We start from the raw sequence: 20,809 nt of genomic DNA, 5'->3' as shown, positions 1-20,809 counted from the left end.
CTTTGCATCCTCGTTTTCCCTCCCCCCTAATAATTCCTATCGATTTCATCATCTTAGTCATAATTAATATGACCCGATGTTATATTGAATATTAATAATAATTGAGACATATATATATATATGTGTGTGTTTTCTTTTACACTTAGGAATTAATAAGTTAATATTAATTTATTTTTATATTACAAAATATTATTAGTAATAAATAATAATATTTAGTAAATAAATTTTAAGTAATCATTTGTTGGTAATTAATATATTAATTAGTAATAATTAATTATTCCATTTGGGATATATATAACGATCAAGGAGGGGACATGACATACTTAGGGTAAAACCATTATCTCTTCCTTTTGCTATTATTAGTCTCGTCTGATCAGACTTTCCGAAAATTGTGAAGTTGTTAGAAATAGGATCATTTTTCTGTGCTTAGGTGTTCCTTCTCTCATTCAGGGATGGTGCGAAAATAGGTGTCATGGTGGTGTATGACATCATACCATTTCCAAAGAGGGAACCAAGGCAATAAACCTGGCATCTCTGGACCATCCGCTGTCACACATATTGAGAGGTGATAAGAGATTATCAGCTTGAAATCTCCTATTTACTCAATTTAGACATAAGTTGATCTCCTCAATTTTTTTGGGATATAATGCAATACCCTATTGCCAGATCACACAAAAGCAACTCCAATCTTATATCAATTTTTTTGTTGAGCCTTTTCACATCTAAATGGTTAACCAAATGATAACCATTCTTGAAAATAGTCACATAAAACATAAAAGTGAAAAAGTGAAATATACAACACTTTTAGCAGCCTCAAAGATTAAAACAGCAAACAGAAGAACACGTTAGAAAAATTAACTCCTAGAAGAACCAGTGAAAGATTCAACTATGTTAGAAAATGTATATATTGATGCTTTGGACTTTTCAACTGGTTTGATTACACTTAATAAGTTATAGCAATTCTCTTGAAATGTTGACAGTGTCTATTTACTAATTTTATTTTTTGTATGATGTATATGATAAATTTCCACGTCCCTTAGAATCTGAGTTGTTCACTACAACCATCACTGAAACTCGATTCTCTAATTTCCTTGTCCATGAACCTTCATGAAGCATGAGAAAATGGGAGATAACAGAGCTTGAGCACCGGACAACACAGCATCTTCATTTACCATCATTTGCTTTAGTGATACTTTTCAATTCAATCATACTATAAAGAACTTTACTTTTAGCTGACAATAGACATGCAACATAAATTTCAGATATCTAAACATAAAGGATGTTTAAGAATATTTCACTACCTATCACCTTTTGGACGTCTCACACGATCTCCTGTACTAAAATTTGCCATACTGTATTCACAGCGAACCTGAAATAAAAATAAAACAAGCCATAAGAAAAGCTGGGCAAGAAACCTGAAAATAAAGAACAAAAAAACAAACAGTAAGAGAAGTTATTTGAGAACATTATAAATCTTAATAAACAGCAGAGCTAAGGCATGCATCACAAACGAGCAGCGCAAATCATGAATAACGAATATGGTGCTATAATCCTAGTGTCGTCACTATGGGAGACTAAGAAATAAGCTGGGAAAGGCTTCACAGCATTTTGCCTTTCCCCCATTATAATGACAGATTTAGTTGTGCCAATCAAATGGAATAAGCTCAAATGTTAAACCATCAGAGCTCTGACAGAGGAGACCCACCTTCAAAACCCTGGGAAACATGCTGCATACTTGAATGCATAAATGATAAAAATTTAATCAAGCAAATCACCACAGCCAATTCTGGGGCCCCAATGTAGGAGGCCACGTGCAAGACCTAGATGAATTTACAGAATTGATACCCCTAGGTTGTGGCATATAAGTCAAAGGACCCTGCATTCTTGTGCCGCCCCCCACCCAAAAGGAAGTTCACCAATAAAGAAAAATAACAGTTTTAATTGCAATATTGTTTGATTACCTACAACAAGCATGTACCCATCTTCATATGGGTACAATATCTATATAGAGCTACCAAAATAATCGAGTACTAATCACTATGTCCTTTATTTTGATTTTATTTGTAACGTGACATTCTATACTGGTGGCTATTTATTTACGTGATCCAAATATTCAAAAGATCTGACTTGAAATTTCATTTTTCTGTCAAGAAGCTTTAGATCATTGTTAAAATGGTGAGTACAATCAATTGCCAATACATATTCTGTTATTTCTTAAATAGATGAGGAAATATAAAATGAAAAATCATTTGTTTATCCAGCAATGTTAGATTACTGTTAATATGGTAAGTTAGATCATTTGTTAATAGAAGTAGAACAAATATTTCAGTAGCTGATAGGGTCTATATATTTAAGGAAAGTACCCGAACTAGTGAATGAACTTCTGTCTTCTATGAAATATATGAAATTTAAAGACTTCGATTTATCTCTTCAGATCATAATTTATCATTTCTTTCTTGTGTTCAATATCTGCAAATTGAAACTCACAACCAATATGATAAGAACATAAAAGTTAGTAATTTCTTTTACGAACATTTAATTTTCATTAAAATTTCATTAACTGATATTTCAACTTCTGATACAGTAAAGATGAATAAATAGTTGTACTAATAAAGAATACAGGGAATGCCAAAATTAGTACCCCTACAAAATTTCACCTGTGTCAAGATTGTATTCAGTAAATATGTCATTCTTTTCATATTATAAATGCCAGTTAAGTTGTCCTTTCTTTATCAAATTGCCAAGTTGCCAGTGTTGGTCTACTTTTCTTAAGCTAATGATGTTTGTAGATTGCTTGCGGACAAAGAATACCAAATGAAAGAGATCGAGTTTTCAATAAATCAAGCGCTACAGCATGATGAGGAGGATAAAATATCAAGAGCTCAGACCTGAAGGAAGAATGGCAGCAATTGACAAAGTCAAACAAGCCCAAACGGTGTAAAAGAAAGAAGTAAAGACTGAATGTCGGGTTGTACTGTTTCACTGGCCAAACCATGAGGAGTCTGTGACAAGATGCTGAAGTGAGAATAAAAGTGCAACAGGCATGACAAATTGTTAATGTACCATGCCAGACTTTAAGGACAAAACAAAGTCATACTTTTTCAAAGGTCAAGCCAGTTAAAAATGGTGAAGTGGGTGGCAGGAGACAATCAAAAGTGTAACTAGCATAAAGACAAGTTAAAGTAGAGACTTCATCACATCTTTCCAATGGTAATGCCATGTTAAAACTGTGACTTAAGTGGCCAAGTATGAGGGGATCTGCAACCAGTGAATGAGGACTTAAAAACAAAAAGAAAATAATACTTTATTCCTAGCACTACTACTCTAAGAACATGACTCAACTGGCAAAGCAACATTGAAAGCGTGACCAGGGAGCAGATTAAAAACTTTAAGTGATTAGCATTGATCTTTAGTGACAAAGCACATTCAAAGTTGTGATTAAGACGGTAAGATTCATCTAAAACAGCAATTTGACAAAATGATAACCAAAGATAAACTATAGCACAGTTTTTAAGTGGCATTGCTACCAGAAAGTGAGACTTAAGTGGCAAATATGGAAAGAAAACATGCTCAGTTCAGAAACAAGAATAAAACATAAGGAAATTGTGTTTTTGTCTAAACTTGCCACCAAAAAGGATTACAACCAAGGAGAAGTAATTGCCCAGATTCAAGATCAATGCCAAGTTAGAAAATTTTAAAGCAAAAACTAAAATCATTAAATCATGGCCATTCATTGACACAGGCAACCTATTCAAGGAAGAAAGAAAATTTTATGGCAATTGAAAGCCTATTTCAGGCTATTTTAAGCGTCCATTGCCTCTTTTCAAATGGATATAGATAAGGTTTATTTTAAAAGAGCTTTAAAGAAATACTTATTATTTTTTTTCTAGAAGTTTCCCTTAGAGTGCTTATATTTAAGTGCCTTAAGCACATAGAATATGACGAGAGTTTGTGTTAGACTTATGGTACAGAAGCTTTTATTCAAGTTGAAGATGTGTTGTTTGTGTGAGAGTATGTTAAGTTATAATAAAGATTATTGGTGTTTAATTTTGTGTAGCATCTATCTTATATCCTTTAAAGTAGATTTGTATCTGTTTAGGTTATTGTTCCTTTTCAATCTTATGCTTAGTTCATTGTCGTTGTTGATACTATTTCCTTTGTTCGAATCTAATATTTTGTTCCTACAAATCTGTGGATCTCTGCTTTAATCCTAGGTTGCCGGTTCGGGTTTGGGTTCAAAGAACCCGGTACGCCGGTACGGCAAAAGTTTGAAAAGGGGTTTGGGTTCATTTGGGTTCGTTAGTACAAAAACATCTCCCTATTATATTTCATCACTATTTGATGCCTCTTCCTTTTATTCCACACAACCCGTGCAACACAAATGAGGTGAAATGAGTGAATAAAATGTTTTAGAAGTCACTTTTAGGTTATAACTTTCACTTTTTACAAGGCGGAATTGAAAAAAAATTAAATTTGCATTATTTTTGGACTTTACGGGCCGCCTAGGTTTGACTGGGTCCGCCCGGGTTTGATTGGGTTCGACTGGTCATGTGGAATAAAAGGAAAAGGCATCAAAAAAATGCCCTGGAAAAAATGGTAAACCTATACCAGATGAAACAGTGATGAAATATATTAGGGAGCATTAGGTAGCAGAAGAGAGGGAAGCCCATAGATTGAACCAAACCGCATCAAAGAAAACAAAGGGAATGCAAGGCCCTTCTAATCCCAGTATTGTAGTAGAAGACCACCCCTTCTTTGCCACAAATGAACCTCAAAGTGAACCACCCTTGACATGTAAAAGAACAAAGGGGCCTTTAGAAACCGCATTCCAAAATGAGAGTAGAGACAATGCTGATGAAGATATAGTAAGGTGCATTTATGCAAATGGGTTGTCATTCAATGTTGTTCGCTCCTCATATTGGAAGCAAATGATAAAAAGTGTTAATGAGGCTCCAAGAGAGTATAAGGGCCCCGGTTATGAGAAGGTACATGGAACATTATTGGAGAAAGAGGTGAAGAGAGTTGAAGATGCGTTGAAACCCATAAGGGATTCATGGGTTGAGACAGGTGTAAAAATTGTTTCAGATGGGTGGAAAGATGCTAAGAACCGTCCCTTGATCAATGTCATAGCGGTGTCCCCTAAAGGGGCAATGTTTTTGAGAGCTGTGGATTGTGAGGGCCAAATAAAAGATGGCCAATTTATTGCAGAAATTCTCATCTCTGCCATTGAGTCTGTGGGACCCCACAATGTTGTCCAAGTCATAACGGACAATGCAAAAAATTGTAGAGCTGCTGGTTTGTTGGTTGAGCAACGCTATGATCACATCTTTTGGACACCTTGTGCGGTACATTCACTCAATCTTATGCTACAAAGGATTGGGCAAAAAACAAAATGGATCAAAGATGTGTATGCAGAGGCTGAGGACATCCAGATGTTCATCACAAACCACCACATATCTCAAGGGACTTTTAGAACCTATTCGAATTTAGAGCTATTGAAGGTAAGTGAAATAGTAATTTAATTTTACATTTTCTGATTTTTTTAATTTTCAATGTTCATAATATCATTGTGTAAGCTACATTGCGTATTCTTCTTTAAAGTTTGGCTTTATTTTTTAATCATTTGGCATTAATTTGTGTTATAGGTTGCTAAGACCCGTTTTGCATCAAACACAATCGTCTTAAGACGACTTGTGAAAGTTAGAGTGGCACTATGCAATATGGTGATCAGCACCAATTGGACTGTATGGAAGCAGAGTACCACTGAGAGGGCAGAAAAAATTAGGGATAGAATATTGAATGAGAAATGGTGGGATCTTGTTACATATCTCGTAAGTATCACTGAGCCCATCATGAGCATGATTCGCCATACAGACATGGATAGGCCTTGCATAGGTGAGATTTATGATGGCATTGACTCAATGCTTGAAAAAATAAAGGTCACTATAAATGAAAAAGAGAATGATCCCCAGAACAAATTCTTCAAAGAACTGGAAGTAATTATTGTAGAAAGCTGGAATAAGATGACCACTCCTTTGCACCTTCTTGCCTATGCCTTGACACCTAAGTACTATAGCAATCAATTTCTTGATAAACCAGGAAGGATTCCACCATGGAGAGATCTAGAAGTATCTAATGGGTACAAAGCAGCATTTCTTAGACTATATCCCGACGATGGTTTGCGAGATGTTGTTACAAATGAGTTCATAGAATTCGCAAATGGGAATGGTCTAAGTGTTGATGCACTTCGTCATAGATCCAAGAAGGATGCTCATAGTTGTTGGTACTTCCATGGCACATGCTTCCAACACCTACAACCCCTCGCTATAAAAGTTTTATCACAAGTAAGTTTAATTAATTAAAATTTTAAATTTACAAGTTTTAGACTTTTAGTTTATTTATAGTTTACTTCGTCTTCATAGGTTGCTAGTAATTTTATTTTTATTAATGTATAACTTTAATTGTTTACTTTGTCTTCATAGGTTGCTAGTTCATCTGCTTCAAAAAGAAATTGGAGCACATACTCTTTCATCCACTCAATAAAGCGCAATAGGCTGCTATCAAAAAGAACGGAGAATTTAGTATATGTGCATTCCAACCTACGTCTTCTTTCACACAAACAACATGACTACACACAAGGGAAAACGAAGATGTGGGATATAGAGCCAGAGCATACTGATTTGGAGGCTCCTGCTTCTCAGCTTCTTGCATTGACACTTGATGACTCGGAAATTGAGCCAACTTATAGTGCAAGTGCAAGTGGCATTGGCTCATCTAATGTCAATGTCAATGAGGAGGAGGATGAGGAGAAGGAGGATGAATTAGATGATCCATTTGATGATTAAACTTTAAGTTTATATTGTTGAAAGTTGAAACAATGATACTTGAATATTTTGTCATTTTGATATTAAACTTGATGTATATGATGCTATTATGGTATGATCATGATGCTATGATTACAAGTTTATGTTTGTTGTATGCACCTTGTATTCTCAAAAGTTAAGTGTTGTGAGGTATTCACACATCGCCCCATTGCAAGTGGGACCCCCACTTTTTTCCTGCTTTCTACGTAGCGTTAGAGTCCTTAGCTATTAGCCTTTGCATTAGAGGGGTATAGGTGCTCAAAAAGCTAGGAGTCAAGTGGATAGCCTTGTATGAGTGTGAAGTGAGTAAGTTTGTAAAGTCTAGATATCATGAATTCAATCACAAGTAAAGAAGGATTGCTAATTAGAAGGTCACTTCAAATGCTTCTCTTGAAAAGTGAACTTCACTTCATGAACACAAGAGGATGAGCGAACTTCATGACTTGAAGGATAAGAGCCAATTTGTTTCATTTACCTACAACAAGAAAGATCATTTCCTTGAAGTTGATTTGATGCCTCAACATGTTTAGAAGAGAATGATTTCGAATTTAGAAAGACAAGTGAACTTCATGTTTGAGGGTGTAAGAGCGAAATTCACAATTTGAGGGAGATGAGCGAAATTCACAATTTGAGGAAGATGAGCGAATTTCACCTTTAGCAACATAGAAGTGGATTTCACAAGCTAAGGAAAGAGTGGTTTCAAGAGCAAGATCAAAAGACGAAGTTCAAGTGTTGCTCCATGCGATGAATGATAGGATCTAACTTCATAAATTGAGCTATAAGAGCGAACTTCAAGGATCAAGCCACATGAGCGAACTTCATGTTTTGGCATACATGAGTGAATTTCATGTTGAACTTCACGAACTCCACTAGATGAGCGAACTTCAAGAATCAAGACACGTGAGCGAACTTCATGAATCCACCTAGATGAGTGAACTTCACAAATCGGCCTATATGAGTGAACTTCATGAATCCACCTAGATGAGCGAACTTCATAAACTGAGGTATATCAGCGAACTTCAAGAATTGGACTACATGAGCGAACTTCATGTTTGGAGCCATATGAGCGAACTTCAAAATTCAAGGTATAAGAGTGAATTTCATATTTTGAGGATGAGTAAACTTCGAGAATCAAGGGAGAGCAGCGAACTTCAGGAATTGAATGACATGAGCGAACTTCAGGAATTGAACTAGATGAGCAAACTTCAAGAATTGAACTAGATGAGCGAACTTCAAGAATTGAGGTATATGAGCGAATTTCATGATTAAAGGAAGATGAGCGAATTCAATGTTCAAAGGAGTGAATTTTCATGAATTTAAGAGGATGAGCGAACTTCACAATTTGAAGTATATGAGCGAATTTCACAAATTGAGCTTCAAGAACGAATTTCAAGTGAATGAACTCTACTCCATGTATTCTTATTTGATGGCGAATTCGCAAGATTGATTACAAGACCACTACCTTGAACTGATTTGATGTTTGGAAAGAGTCATGAAGGTAGAAGTTCAAAGATCACTTCATGTGAAGAAAAGTCAAGGCGAACTTCATGAGCAGCACTCTCAAGAGCGCAATTCCTATAGAGGCCTCTCCTAAAGGTAGTTTGTCATGTTGTCATCAATTAATGACTAAAAACTTCAAAGTTGAGCTCATATAATGAAAGAAAATGAAGGAGAGCAAGTTCAAAGACAAGGGCAACTTCAAGGACATCAAGGGTGGATTAAACTTCAAGAGCTCCTCTCTGTAATGTCCCTTGCCAAATCTGATGTAAATTCTGATCTTTTTGGCCTAGATATTTTGTCAAACACTTGGCTAACAAGGTCTCAGTCTGCTGATCTTAGTTTCAGTTTGATATAAGGGACATCAAACACTAATTCTTCATGGAAGAACATTTACCAATGACTTGAAATGAAAGTATAATAACCATGAAATGCTTAGACGGCTACCTAGATGAGTAATAAGACAAATGTAGCTCTCAAACATGGACAACTTCTAACTTGTCATTATGTCGAATAGTTGTCAAACAACCTCAGAAAATAATTATATAAGATGCAGCCATAAACTCTTTCAACCTTTATTCATATGATAGCTTGATATGACATAACAAAGATAAACACAATGGACTGATAACAATTACTAATTCTCAGACTTCTGAGGACAAATGGTACCCATGAAACTTATGTATATCAAACTGAAATTTACAATGAATTCTATTTGCAAATGAACCTGGGATGAATCGCCTAAGTGTGGCGATGAAGAAGCAAGCAGTATCCAAGTTTTTGTAGTTCTCCTAATGCCAAATCGAACTACTCTTTAATTCGCCTTGCTGCAGATGTGAATGACTGATAACAAAAAATTATCAGCTCGAAGATCACCTTTAGACCCCTAGGAATGATCGCTGTCCTCTCCCAAGTGTGGTGCTATCTCCCTTTGCCAAGTTCGATGCTCAAAATGGAAGATATGAATGAAATCGTGGGAAAGGGAGGTAGGGTATGATCTGATTCAGACTGATATACAAGCTGCAACCTCACTCAAATCTCCACCAAAATGCATTAAAGGGGATTGCCCTTCCTTCTAGATAAAATCTCTGTCTACAAATCCTTGAAATGATGCTTCCACAATGACATAAGAGAAAAATCGAGGTGCATAGAGTACTGGTCGGATTTGTCTCAGACCTGATGGTATGCTGTTCTCTCCTCCAATAAGCTTCCAATGGAATCGCCTAGCCTTCAAATAAGAATCGATGCACATACATGCCAAATGAAGAGCAGAAATCACCACAACCCAATAGCTGAAGACTCAATAAAATCGTCCACCATGAACTGATATAAATACTCCACCATGAACTGATATAAATACTCCAATTAGCTCAATGTGAAAAACTGAACGTTCCTCACTCTCAAGGCAACCCTTCAGAGGATCTTTCACCTCCTTAGTTACGCAGATCGGAGGGAGGTATCGTTCCCTAAGACCAAATCTGCGGACAACCCTTGGCTCCAGAACCACAATATGTAATGTTCCCTACTTAGTACCCTGGAAAGAATACAAATAGTTGGTGAACTAAGACAAGACAAATTACCTTCTTACTTAATACCTCTAAAAATTCCCTATAAAATACCCTGCAGAAAACATTAAGATTATTGTATTTATTTGGCATATTGAATTTGAATTCTTATAGTTGTTTTCATTATAGATACTTTTTGTTGCAAATTAATGTTTTGGAAATGGAGTCATGATTGGGTTGCCCAGCCAACCCATGCTAAGCCCTCCGGGTCTTACTAACATGGTGTGGGTCTTATTCCCCTGATCATACTCTGTATCTTATCAGTTTATTACAATTAATTAAATAATGCCATTATTTATATTGCCATTCATTGATTATTAATTCTGATGTTCGTTATATTATTTGTCACGTATTGCTTATCTTACAGATTGTATTAAGATATTCCCATAGTATTGTCATTTCAGTGCATTATTAACCAGATCGTAATTTGCTTTATCCTTATATGAAAGTTTATGATTAATATATCAGATTGGCAGAAAATGAATTCATTAGACTTATGTGTTGTGCTTTATGTGTTTCATTTATTATTAATCAAATCATCAAATTAGATATGCTGGGAACTTTCTGTAGGTTTATTAGCAGATTATTATCAGATTACCGGACAAACAAAAACAGTTTGTATTTATTAATCTCAATATATTTTTTTGGTCACACTCAATTATTCTGATACCATTACTTATCATACAGTATACAATTCTATTTATGTTATTTACTGTACTGTGGTTCTTTGTTTTCTGAAAGTGAATGCATCCAGAGAAGATTGATTACAGATTAAGTTCGGATGGTAAGTTAATAGAAATCTGTGTACGTATATTTTATATTTAGACTGTTTTAGACTTAACTGATTGTGACAGCATTTCACATTTAACTATCCATCATACGAATTAAATATTCTTCTTTTTTTTTTGGCTTCTAAGATACTTACCTGGATCGGTTCTCCTCTGACTGATTCCTGACATGTTTTTCTTGCTGACTATTCTTCCTTCCTCCCCCGTACTTTTCTATTGGCACGGTCTATTAGTATCTTTGAATAGATACATCCCCTTCTTGCCCACCTTTCATCGCACCTTCTAGTATTGATATTTGTTAATACGTTGCCTTTTCATCACCACATATTGCAAATCATGACTCCTCCCTTAAACGTATTGGCTCAGTTGATACTCCGTATCCTTAATCTCATTGTTTATGTCTCGGTTGCTTTTGTTAATTTGTCTATCTTTCAGTCTCCCCTACTAATCATGTGTTAGCTATTGACTCTCCAATTTCGTCCCTTTAGAGATGTAAGCCATAATATTATTAATAATATAATATTATAACATTGTTTTAATAATAATATTTTTATTAATATGTAATGCTTATAATGATAATATTGTTTTGCTCTTATTTGAATATTCTTAGAATATTATTATTAATGAATACTAATTAAATAATGATATCTAATAAATAAACAACTATTTAATAATTTCAATTAATCTTTCATTAATAAATATTAAATTAATAATAATTATTTAATTCAGGTTTTATATTCGCTCTTCTCAAGTGTGGTTTAAGAAGAGCATAAATAATTTATATTGTATATCGGTTCTATTAATGGCATTGTATTAATACGATATTATTCCAAATAATACTTATAATGTATTTTGACAATTCATGTTTATATTTTATATTTATTAAATAACACGTTATATGGTAAGTGTAATATATTCAATACATCTATTTTATGTTTTAATAGTATTTTATGATAAACTTCTTTAATAGTTAATATAATATTAATAATTGAAATATGAACATTATATTAAAACAATAATAATAAATAATAATCATAACAAATAATAAACATTAATAAGCATATATTAGAGGAAAATCGTGAAGTCTCATAAATGAGACGATTTTCCAATATTATTAATGTTAATTAATAAATGTTTTAATTATCGTCTTTATTTAATCCCATGTCCAAAGAGGGGTTATGACACAATACAAAGAAGATAACAAACAACTGATGATCGACCATGCATTCCCCTCTTCTATTTATTCTTTTCATAACTCTTCATAAGATTCCTTCTAGAAGATTCGGGTAGGTACACTTTATTATTATTTTATTACACATGTTATTTTTAATGCACTTTTAAAATGTTATTTCATTATTATTAAAGTGCACACGTCTCATGATACGTGTTATCCCTTTATATCACCATAAAACCAAATAAAAAATGAAATATGAAGCTACAAATTGCCGCCAAGTTGACCCCCTAATCAACTCCTTGGCCTACGAGGGTCAATTATAGGCCAACCTCGTAAATGTCCACGTGCTAAGGAGAAGGAGACATTACACTCTCTACGAGCGAAAAACAACTTCAAGGGCTCCTTCATGAAGTTGAATTCTCTCTAAATCCTCTTATCAAACCTGCAAATCACATAAAATCAAGGGATATATCAAGTTAAGAACTATCAAAGTTATATATCATGTATTTGATATCATGTTTGTTTTGTTTTGCAAATGAGAGAGGATGGTGATTGCAAAGCAGAAGGAGAAAGATTGTAAGATCTACATCCCCATGCAAGGAAGAAAACTTCATCTACAAGCATAGAATGCCCAAGAGGAATCTCAACTCTTACAACACCAGGGAGTCACAGAGAAGGAATTCCAAAGAAGAGGCAGTGGTGACATCAAGTGTTCGTTCTAAGGCACATCAATACTTCAAAACCAAGATTTATACCTTGCACTTCCATGATCAAGGCATTCGAGAGGATGGTTTCAGAAGAGTTAATCAAAGTTAGAAGATCATCGTCATCATTGCTGAAGCTAGACAATGTTGAGTTCAATATTCCTTCATGATGATCTATCAAGCCTACAAAGGTGGAATCCTAGTCATCATCCCAGTCACTATATCTACCAATCGAAGTTCCTCATAAACATGTCTAAATGCAATGTACCTGACTCACCCATGAAAGCACAAACTTCGAAGCACCTACCCTTATTATCTATTGGACATGTGTCAAAGTGTTCCAATCATTTCATTGGCCAGAATTGAGTTTGTTGTAACAAACCCTAATTAGGGTTTTCATTGTAAGATCTCGGCCATTAATTTCAAATTGATCTGAGCCATTGAATTGTATTGAGAGCATTATAAAAGGCTCAAAGCTCTTCATTTGTAAAGGTTAATAGTGCTAGAATAGTGAATAGTGAATAGTAGTAGGAGAAGAATAGGAAATAGATTAGAAGTTAGAGTAAATTAGGAGAAGGAAGAATTGTTGTTATGACTTGTAAATGAGATACTCTCTTCATTGAAGTTGTGGTGAAATTTTTTATTTCAACAAGCCTCATGGTTCTACTTCTCATTTTGTTTTCATGTTGATTAGTTTGAATGGAGGAATTCGTTGAATGCATTTATGTGGAATCCGTTTAGTCCATACCACTAGCCTCTTGTTGATTGTAAGTGTCCCTTGTGTGGTCAAATCGAGTGATTTGAGCTTAAATTCAAATTGTTATGTGTCCATTGCTTATGCATTAATTTGAATGGTGAGCAATGTTTAATGGTAATGATTTGAACATCTTTGAAATGTCCTTAGAAGATTGCACTGAGCTTGTGTCAAATTGTTTGGTTTGATGGTGAGACCTCGCCCAGTAGGATTCCATCTAATCATTCATCCATCTTCTTGCATTCTAGGCCATAGAATAGACTCTCTCAACCCTTCATCTTTTGCCATTTTTTCAAACTCAAGTTAGTTTAGGATCAAACAAGCATCACAAGGTTGCAACATCAGAAGATCAAGTTCCAGCGATTCAAGCATTCGGCAATTCAAAGTAAGTCCCCTTATGATACCAACAATCACATCAACCAATTGTGCTTATCCACACGACAAGACCTAACATACCAGAAGCTTGGAGTTGTCTCAAGTGATCCTTAAGCCAATCTTCAGCATTTGAGAAGCTTTGTTCAAGAGAGGATAAGATACTTTTGGGTATTTTATTTTGTGTTCGCATGTGCGTAAAAAACACATCAGCATTAAGGTATCAAAAATAAACTTGCAGCTAATGGAACCAAAGATATATATGTTTTTTACCTCCTCATTTTCACCACTTCACACGATGCATCTATATCAAGTTTCAAAAGAATTATAACTCCTATATGAAACACAACTCATAACCGCACAGCATATCCAATTCAAATTCACAACATATACATGGATTCAAACCATAGAAAAGATGTACCATCAATATATATATTCCAGAATACTAAAAATCCCCAAAAATATGTTTCCACTCAACGGGATCAATATCTTCTTGCTGCGGACCTTGAAAAGTTGCGATGAAACATTTGAATGAAATCTTTTAATTTTTGATCTGACATCCATCATATATCATGAACGGAGTTGTTACAAACACTAAACTTAGCCACCGCCTCCACTTACATACAATGAAGCATTATAAAACCATAACAGTAAAGAATGAGCAGATAAAACAAACCGTTCCAAAGAGAATTGCCTCCAAAACTAGACCTTCCATTCTCATAAAAAATGTTACCAAACAAAAAACGTCAAAAATAAACCATAGCATCAAATAAAGAAAACGTCTAAAATAAATTGAAAATTCTAACGCAGCCCATGAATCATGCCTTTCCATTTAATTCTTCGTTGTTTAGAAGAGTCAACCTTCAAGAATGACGTTCAATGTATTAATAGTTTAATTTTTATTATTAATACATTAATGTATTAATAGTTTCATTTTTATTATTAATACATTAATGTATTAATAGTTTAATTTTATTATTAATACATTAATGTATTTTAATGTATTAATAGTTTAATTTTATTATTAATACATTAATGTATTAATAGTTTAATTTTTTATTATTAATACATTAATGTATTAATAGTTTAATTTTTTATTATTAATACATTAATGTATTAATAGTTTAATTTTTTATTATTAATACATTAATGTATTAATAGTTTAATTTTTTATTATTAATACATTAATGTATTAATAGTTTAATTTTATTTTTATTATTAATACATTAATGTATTAATAATTTAAATTTTATTATTAATACATTAATGTATTAATAGTTTATTTTTATTATTAATACATTAATGTATTAATAGTTTTATTTTATTTTTATTATTAATACATTAGTGTATTAATAGTTTATTTTTATTATTAATAAATTAATGTATTAATAGTTTAATTTTATTATTAATACATTAATGTATTAATAGTTTAATTTTATTATTAATACATTAATAGTTTAATAGTTTAATTTTATTATTAATACATTAATAGTTTAATAGTTTAATTTTATTATTAATACATTAATAGTTTAATAGTTTAATTTTATTATTAATACATTAATAGTTTAATAGTTTAATTTTATTATTAATACATTAATGTATTAATAGTTTAATTTTTATTATTAATACATTAATGTATTAATAGTTTAATTTTTATTATTAATACATTAATGTATTAATAGTTTAATTTTATTATTAATACATTAATGTATTAATAGTTTTATTTTTATTATTAATACATTAATGTAATAATAGTTTAATTTTATTATTAATACATTAATGTATTAATAGTTTAATTTTATTATTAATACATTAATGTATTAATAGTTTAATATTATTAATACATTAATGTATTAATAGTTTAATTTTATTTAATACATTAATGTATTAATAGTTTATTTTTATTATTAATACAGTAATGTATTAATAGTTTATTTTTATTATTAATACATTAATAGTTTAATAGTTTAATTTTATTATTAATACATTAATGTATTAATAGTTTATTTTTATTATTAATACATTAATGTATTAATAGTTTATTTTTATTATTAATACATTAATGTATTAATAGTTTAATTTTATTTTAGGCGGGGGTCCCCTCTTTTGGGTCGGCCATATCCAGGAGTCACACCTCTTGGTTATTCGAGGGTCGATATTCGATATTTATATCCTATCCCCTCCTTCATTTTTCTCTACTCGCAATTCCATCAATCCAACTGATGAGGGCTGTGAGCCCGAAACATGTTTTGGATTTCTAGAGATTGTATCTATGATATTGTAATTGTGGAAAGTTAAATTTTTCTGGATTCTTTCCTTTCTATCTGTCTATTTTTTCGCTCGGAGCTGCAAGTGATTCTACAAATTTTTAATAACTCTAAATTTTGGACTTCTTCACGATGTCCTCCGGCGGATTAATTGTTCGAGGCTCACTGTCATCCGCTCAAGGCCAAGCTTCATCTACTCATGATGTCGCTCATGCTCAGGATGGCATACAATCGAACATTGATAGAAAGAAGCGAAAGATGGATAGCAGCCAACTTCGTACCTTAGTCACTCATTCAGTGCCTGAAGATCCTTCTTCCTTTTTGGTGAATTTTGCTGCTGAATCCTCTCGACAACAAGATGCTCTTATGCAAAAGATGAACCAGTTTATGTCCAAATTCTGTGAGTGCAACACTAATTTCTACACTTTGTTCGATGAGTTTCTAAACAACTCTCATTGTGCCCAGGAAAGTGTCCGCATCCAAGCAAAGAAGGCAACCGAAACTATTCTCAACTCTACAAGAGAGTCCATCGCTGCCTCCAAATCTAATGTTGATTCATCTGCATCCATGCTCAACTCCGCTTTGACCAGAATGTCCTCTGTCCTCGAACAATCCTTGGACACCATTCTCAGTCGTCTCGCTGCATTGGAGGATCGTGTGGCTGCTCAAGATGGCAACTCCCCTTCAACCCACGGGGATGTTGCTCCTTCTCACGGACGCTACTCCTTCTCACACGGATGCTGCTCCTTCAGCCCACGCGATCAATGCAAACCCCCGCGCTACCAACTCAGACTCCCACGCTGCCAACTCAGGCCCTCGCGTTGCTAACGCAGACCCCTCTGCCGCTCCTTTTGCCCCCTTGGAGCCCAATCTCGCTGTTGTTAATGATGCACAGCCTGGTGGTATCAATACACAGTCTGGTGGTGATGATGCGCAGCCTACTGCGACTAACAATCGACGAAGGTATCCAGACCAAATTTACACTTTGGTCAACAAAGCATTCGCAGAATATAAGCGGGTTTGTCTGGCTGCCGAACGGTCCAAGGATTATCTTGGCAAGCTCAATGGCTTTCGATCTGCTGGCTCCCTTCCAAAACACTTGATGGTTAAACCACCGAAAATCTCCATCAACGACCCAGAGAGTAATGCCTTCCTCTCTGCTAAACTCGAAGTAATTCAAGCCGATGCGAACAAACAATTTTTGGAAGCCCACATTGAAGCTGTCTCTAAAGCATCTGCCAACCATGATGCTTTAATCTCCGAAGTTGTTGACAATTTCGATTCTACTCTGAAAGGCACTTGCACCTCTCTCCAGCACCTTCCTCTTTTGGGTGTTTTCACCATCTCCCCCAATGAATGGTATTCAGAGGCTCTGCAAGATTTTCAATCAATGTGCAACAAATTTACTATCGATCGAGCAATCAAAAAAGCTACCAAGGATCACGCCGAATCTTCCAGGCAAGAATCCCGGGATGTAGCTATGACCGATGCTGAACAGCTACCACCTGATCCCACTATTGCACAAATGATCAATGAAAAAATCAATGAGAAGTTTGGAAATCTTTCAAAAGAAATTAGTTCTTTGAAAAATCTTTTTTCCAACTCCTCTAATCAGAATCGAAACCAGACACAGGTCAAATGCAAAAGAAAGAACAACCGAAAGAAGAAGATCTCCCCTTCCAACAATCCTCAGGTCGAGGCGACTTCCAACACCAAGACCACTACTGCTGCCCCAAAAAAGGGTACACGGGCAGCCGGGAATACCACCTCGGCTGCCTCTGGACAGTTGCAATCAAAGGCAAAATCCGCCCCCGCCAGACGGTGAAGAATGTGCAATTTGCAGGACATTCCAATCCATCCAACGGCAGAAATCGCGGGCAGAATTCCAATGGGCAAAATCAGAACCGGGATCGTCAAAATGGAAGGAACAGATAGCAGAACAGGCAACGAAACAACTACACCCGCAATCGCGGTCAAGGTTCCGCCCCCGCTTAAATTACTGGGGCCCTGCCATAGATCAATCCTTCATGGCCCAATGCTTCTTCTTAAGAAAGACTGCCCTTGAGGTTGAGAATCGCATCTCCAATATGGCTATTCACAACCGTTCCTCCCGGCGTCTTTCTTCTAATGAACGGAAATTGCTTGGACTGGGAATCAAGTTACTGGGAATCAAGTTCATTCCTCGTCCTCCTCCGATGTCTGTTCAGGATCTACACAAGGAATTCAGAGCTTTCGCCAAACTTATGCATCTTCGTGCTTACTTTGGGCCAGAAACTCCCTCTGCCAACATCTCTCCTCTCATTTCGGGAGTTTTTCCTCATCGCTTTTGTCAGAAGAATCCCTTTTGGCATCCTGATGAGCCAAACTTCCAACTTGAAGAGATCATCCATAAAGCAGAAGATATTTTTCAGTCTCGCATTGCTTCTTGTTCATTCTCTCAACATCCCCCTCTTTCGGTCAGACTCCTCAAAAGTCTCAAAGACCTGAAGAATGATCCTTCGATTGTTATCAAGCCAGCTGATAAGAACCTTGGCTTAGTGGTTCTTGATTCCTCCTGGTACAAATTCGAAGGTCTTCGCCAGCTTTGTGATCCCCTTGTGTATCTTCGAGTTGATTGTGTTCCTTGGAAGCTTATTTGGAGTAGACTCTCTTTCATCATAGAGAAGTATTTATTCTTTTTGAAACCTGTTCAAAGCTTCCTTTTGAAGAATCCTTGTTCTTCGGCCAAAGCCTGCGCATTCTACCTACTACCAAAGCTTCATAAGCCTTCTTTAGTGGGTAGGCCTATCTGCAGCTATACCGGCTATGTGTTGGAACCAGCCTCGAAGCTTCTTCATGTTCTTTTGTTTCCGATCCTCTTACAGCAACAGTCTCATCTTCCTAGTTTTTAAATTTTTCTACAAATTTTTAATAACTCTAAATTTTTAATAACTCTAAGAGGATCGGAAACAAAAGAACATGAAGAAGCTTCGAGGCTGGTTCCAACACATAGCCGGTATAGCTGCAGATAGGCCTACCCACTAAAGAAGGCTTATGAAGCTTTGGTAGTAGGTAGAATGCGCAGGCTTTGGCCGAAGAACAAGGATTCTTCAAAAGGAAGCTTTGAACAGGTTTCAAAAAGAATAAATACTTCTCTATGATGAAAGAGAGTCTACTCCAAATAAGCTTCCAAGGAACACAATCAACTCGAAGATACACAAGGGGATCACAAAGCTGGCGAAGACCTTCGAATTTGTACCAGGAGGAATCAAGAACCACTAAGCCAAGGTTCTTATCAGCTGGCTTGATAACAATCGAACGATCATTCTTCAGGTTTTTAAGACTTTTGAGGAGTCTGACCGGAAGAGGGGGACGCCGAGAGAATGAACAAGAAGCAATGCGAGACTGAAAAATATCTTCTGCTTTACGGATGATCTCTTCAAGCTGGAAGTTTGGCTCATCAGGATGCCAAAAGGGATTCTTCTGACGAAAGCGATGAGGAAAAACTCCCAAAATGAGAGGAGAGATGTTGGCAGAGGGAGTTTCTGGCCCAAAGTAAGCACGAAGACGCATAAGTCTGGCGAAATCTCTGAATTCCTTGTGTAGATCCTGAACAGACATCGGAGGAGGACGAGGAATGAACTTGATTCCCAGTCCAAGCAATTTCCGTTCATCAGAAGAAAGACACCGAGAGGAACGGTTGTGAATAGCCATATTGGATATGCGATTCTCAACCTCAAGGGCGGTCTTTCTTAAGAAGAAGCATCGGGCCATGAAGGACTGATCTATGGCAGGGCCCTAGTAATTTAAGCGGGGACGGAACCTTGACCGCGATTGCGGGTGTAGTTGTTTGGCTGCCTGTTCTGTTGTCTGTTCCTTCCATTTTGACGATCCCGGTTCTAATTTTGCCCATTGGAATTCTGCCCGCGATTTCTGCTGTTGAATGGATTGGAATGTCCTACAAATTGCACATTCTTCACCGTCTGGCGGGGGGCGGATTTTGCCTTTGATTGCAACTGTCCAGAGGCAGCCGAGGTGGTATTCCCGACTGCCCGTGTACCATTTTTTGGGGCAGCAGTAGTGGTCTTGGCGTTGGAAGTCGCCTCGACCCGAGGATTGTTGGAAGGGGAGATATTCTTCTTTCGGTTGTTCTTTCTTTTGCGTTTGACCTGTGTCTGGTTTTGATTTTGATTAGAGGAGTTGGAAAAAAGATTTTTCAAAGAACTAATTTCTTTTGAAAGATTTCCAAACTTCTCATTGATTTTTTCATTGATCATCTGTGCAATAGTGGGATCAGGTGGTGGCTGTTCAGCATCGGTCATAGCTACATCCCGGGATTCTTGCCTGGAAGATTCGGCGTGATCCTTGGCAGCTTTTTTGATTGCCCGATCGATAGTAAATTTGTTGCACACTGATTGAAAATCTTGCAAAACCTCTGAATACCATTCATTAGGGGAGATGGTGAAAACACCCAAAAGAGGAAGGTACTAGAGAGAGGCGCAAGTGCCTTTCAGAGTAGAATCGAAATTGTCAACAACTTCGGAGATTAAAGCATCATGGTTGGCAGATGCTTTAGAGACAGCTTCAATGTGGGCTTCCAAAAATTGTTTGTTCGCGTCGGCTTGAATTACTTCGAGTTTAGCAAAGAGGAAGGCATTACTCTCTGGGTCGTTGATGGAGATTTTCGGTGGTTTAACCATCAAGTGTTTTGGAAGGGAGCCAGCAGATCGAAAGCCATTGAGCTTGCCAAGATAATCCTTGGACCGTTCGGCTGCCAGACAAACCCGCTTATATTCTGCGAATGCTTTGTTGACCAAAGTGTAAATTTGGTCTGGATACCTTCGTC

General features: G+C 35.6%; 1 protein-coding gene across 4 annotated transcripts in view; it reads right to left on the bottom strand.

Annotated features, from left to right (window-relative positions):
- LOC131064192 (exosome complex component RRP41 homolog) overlaps positions 1-20,809 on the bottom strand; it is a 215,563-nt gene that overhangs the window by 159,986 nt on the left and 34,768 nt on the right. For all 4 annotated transcript variants that reach the window (XM_057998240.2, XM_057998241.2, XM_057998243.2 and 1 more), the window contains one exon: positions 1,302-1,369. In XM_057998240.2, the coding sequence (XP_057854223.1) occupies positions 1,302-1,369 (68 nt within the window). The remainder of the gene's footprint in view (positions 1-1,301; positions 1,370-20,809) is intronic.

This window comes from Cryptomeria japonica, chromosome 6, assembly GCF_030272615.1.
Source record: "Cryptomeria japonica chromosome 6, Sugi_1.0, whole genome shotgun sequence".
NCBI lineage: Eukaryota > Viridiplantae > Streptophyta > Pinopsida > Cupressales > Cupressaceae > Cryptomeria > Cryptomeria japonica.
Note: the sequence above shows the minus strand (reverse complement) of the source record. Positions and strands in the feature narration are given on the sequence as shown.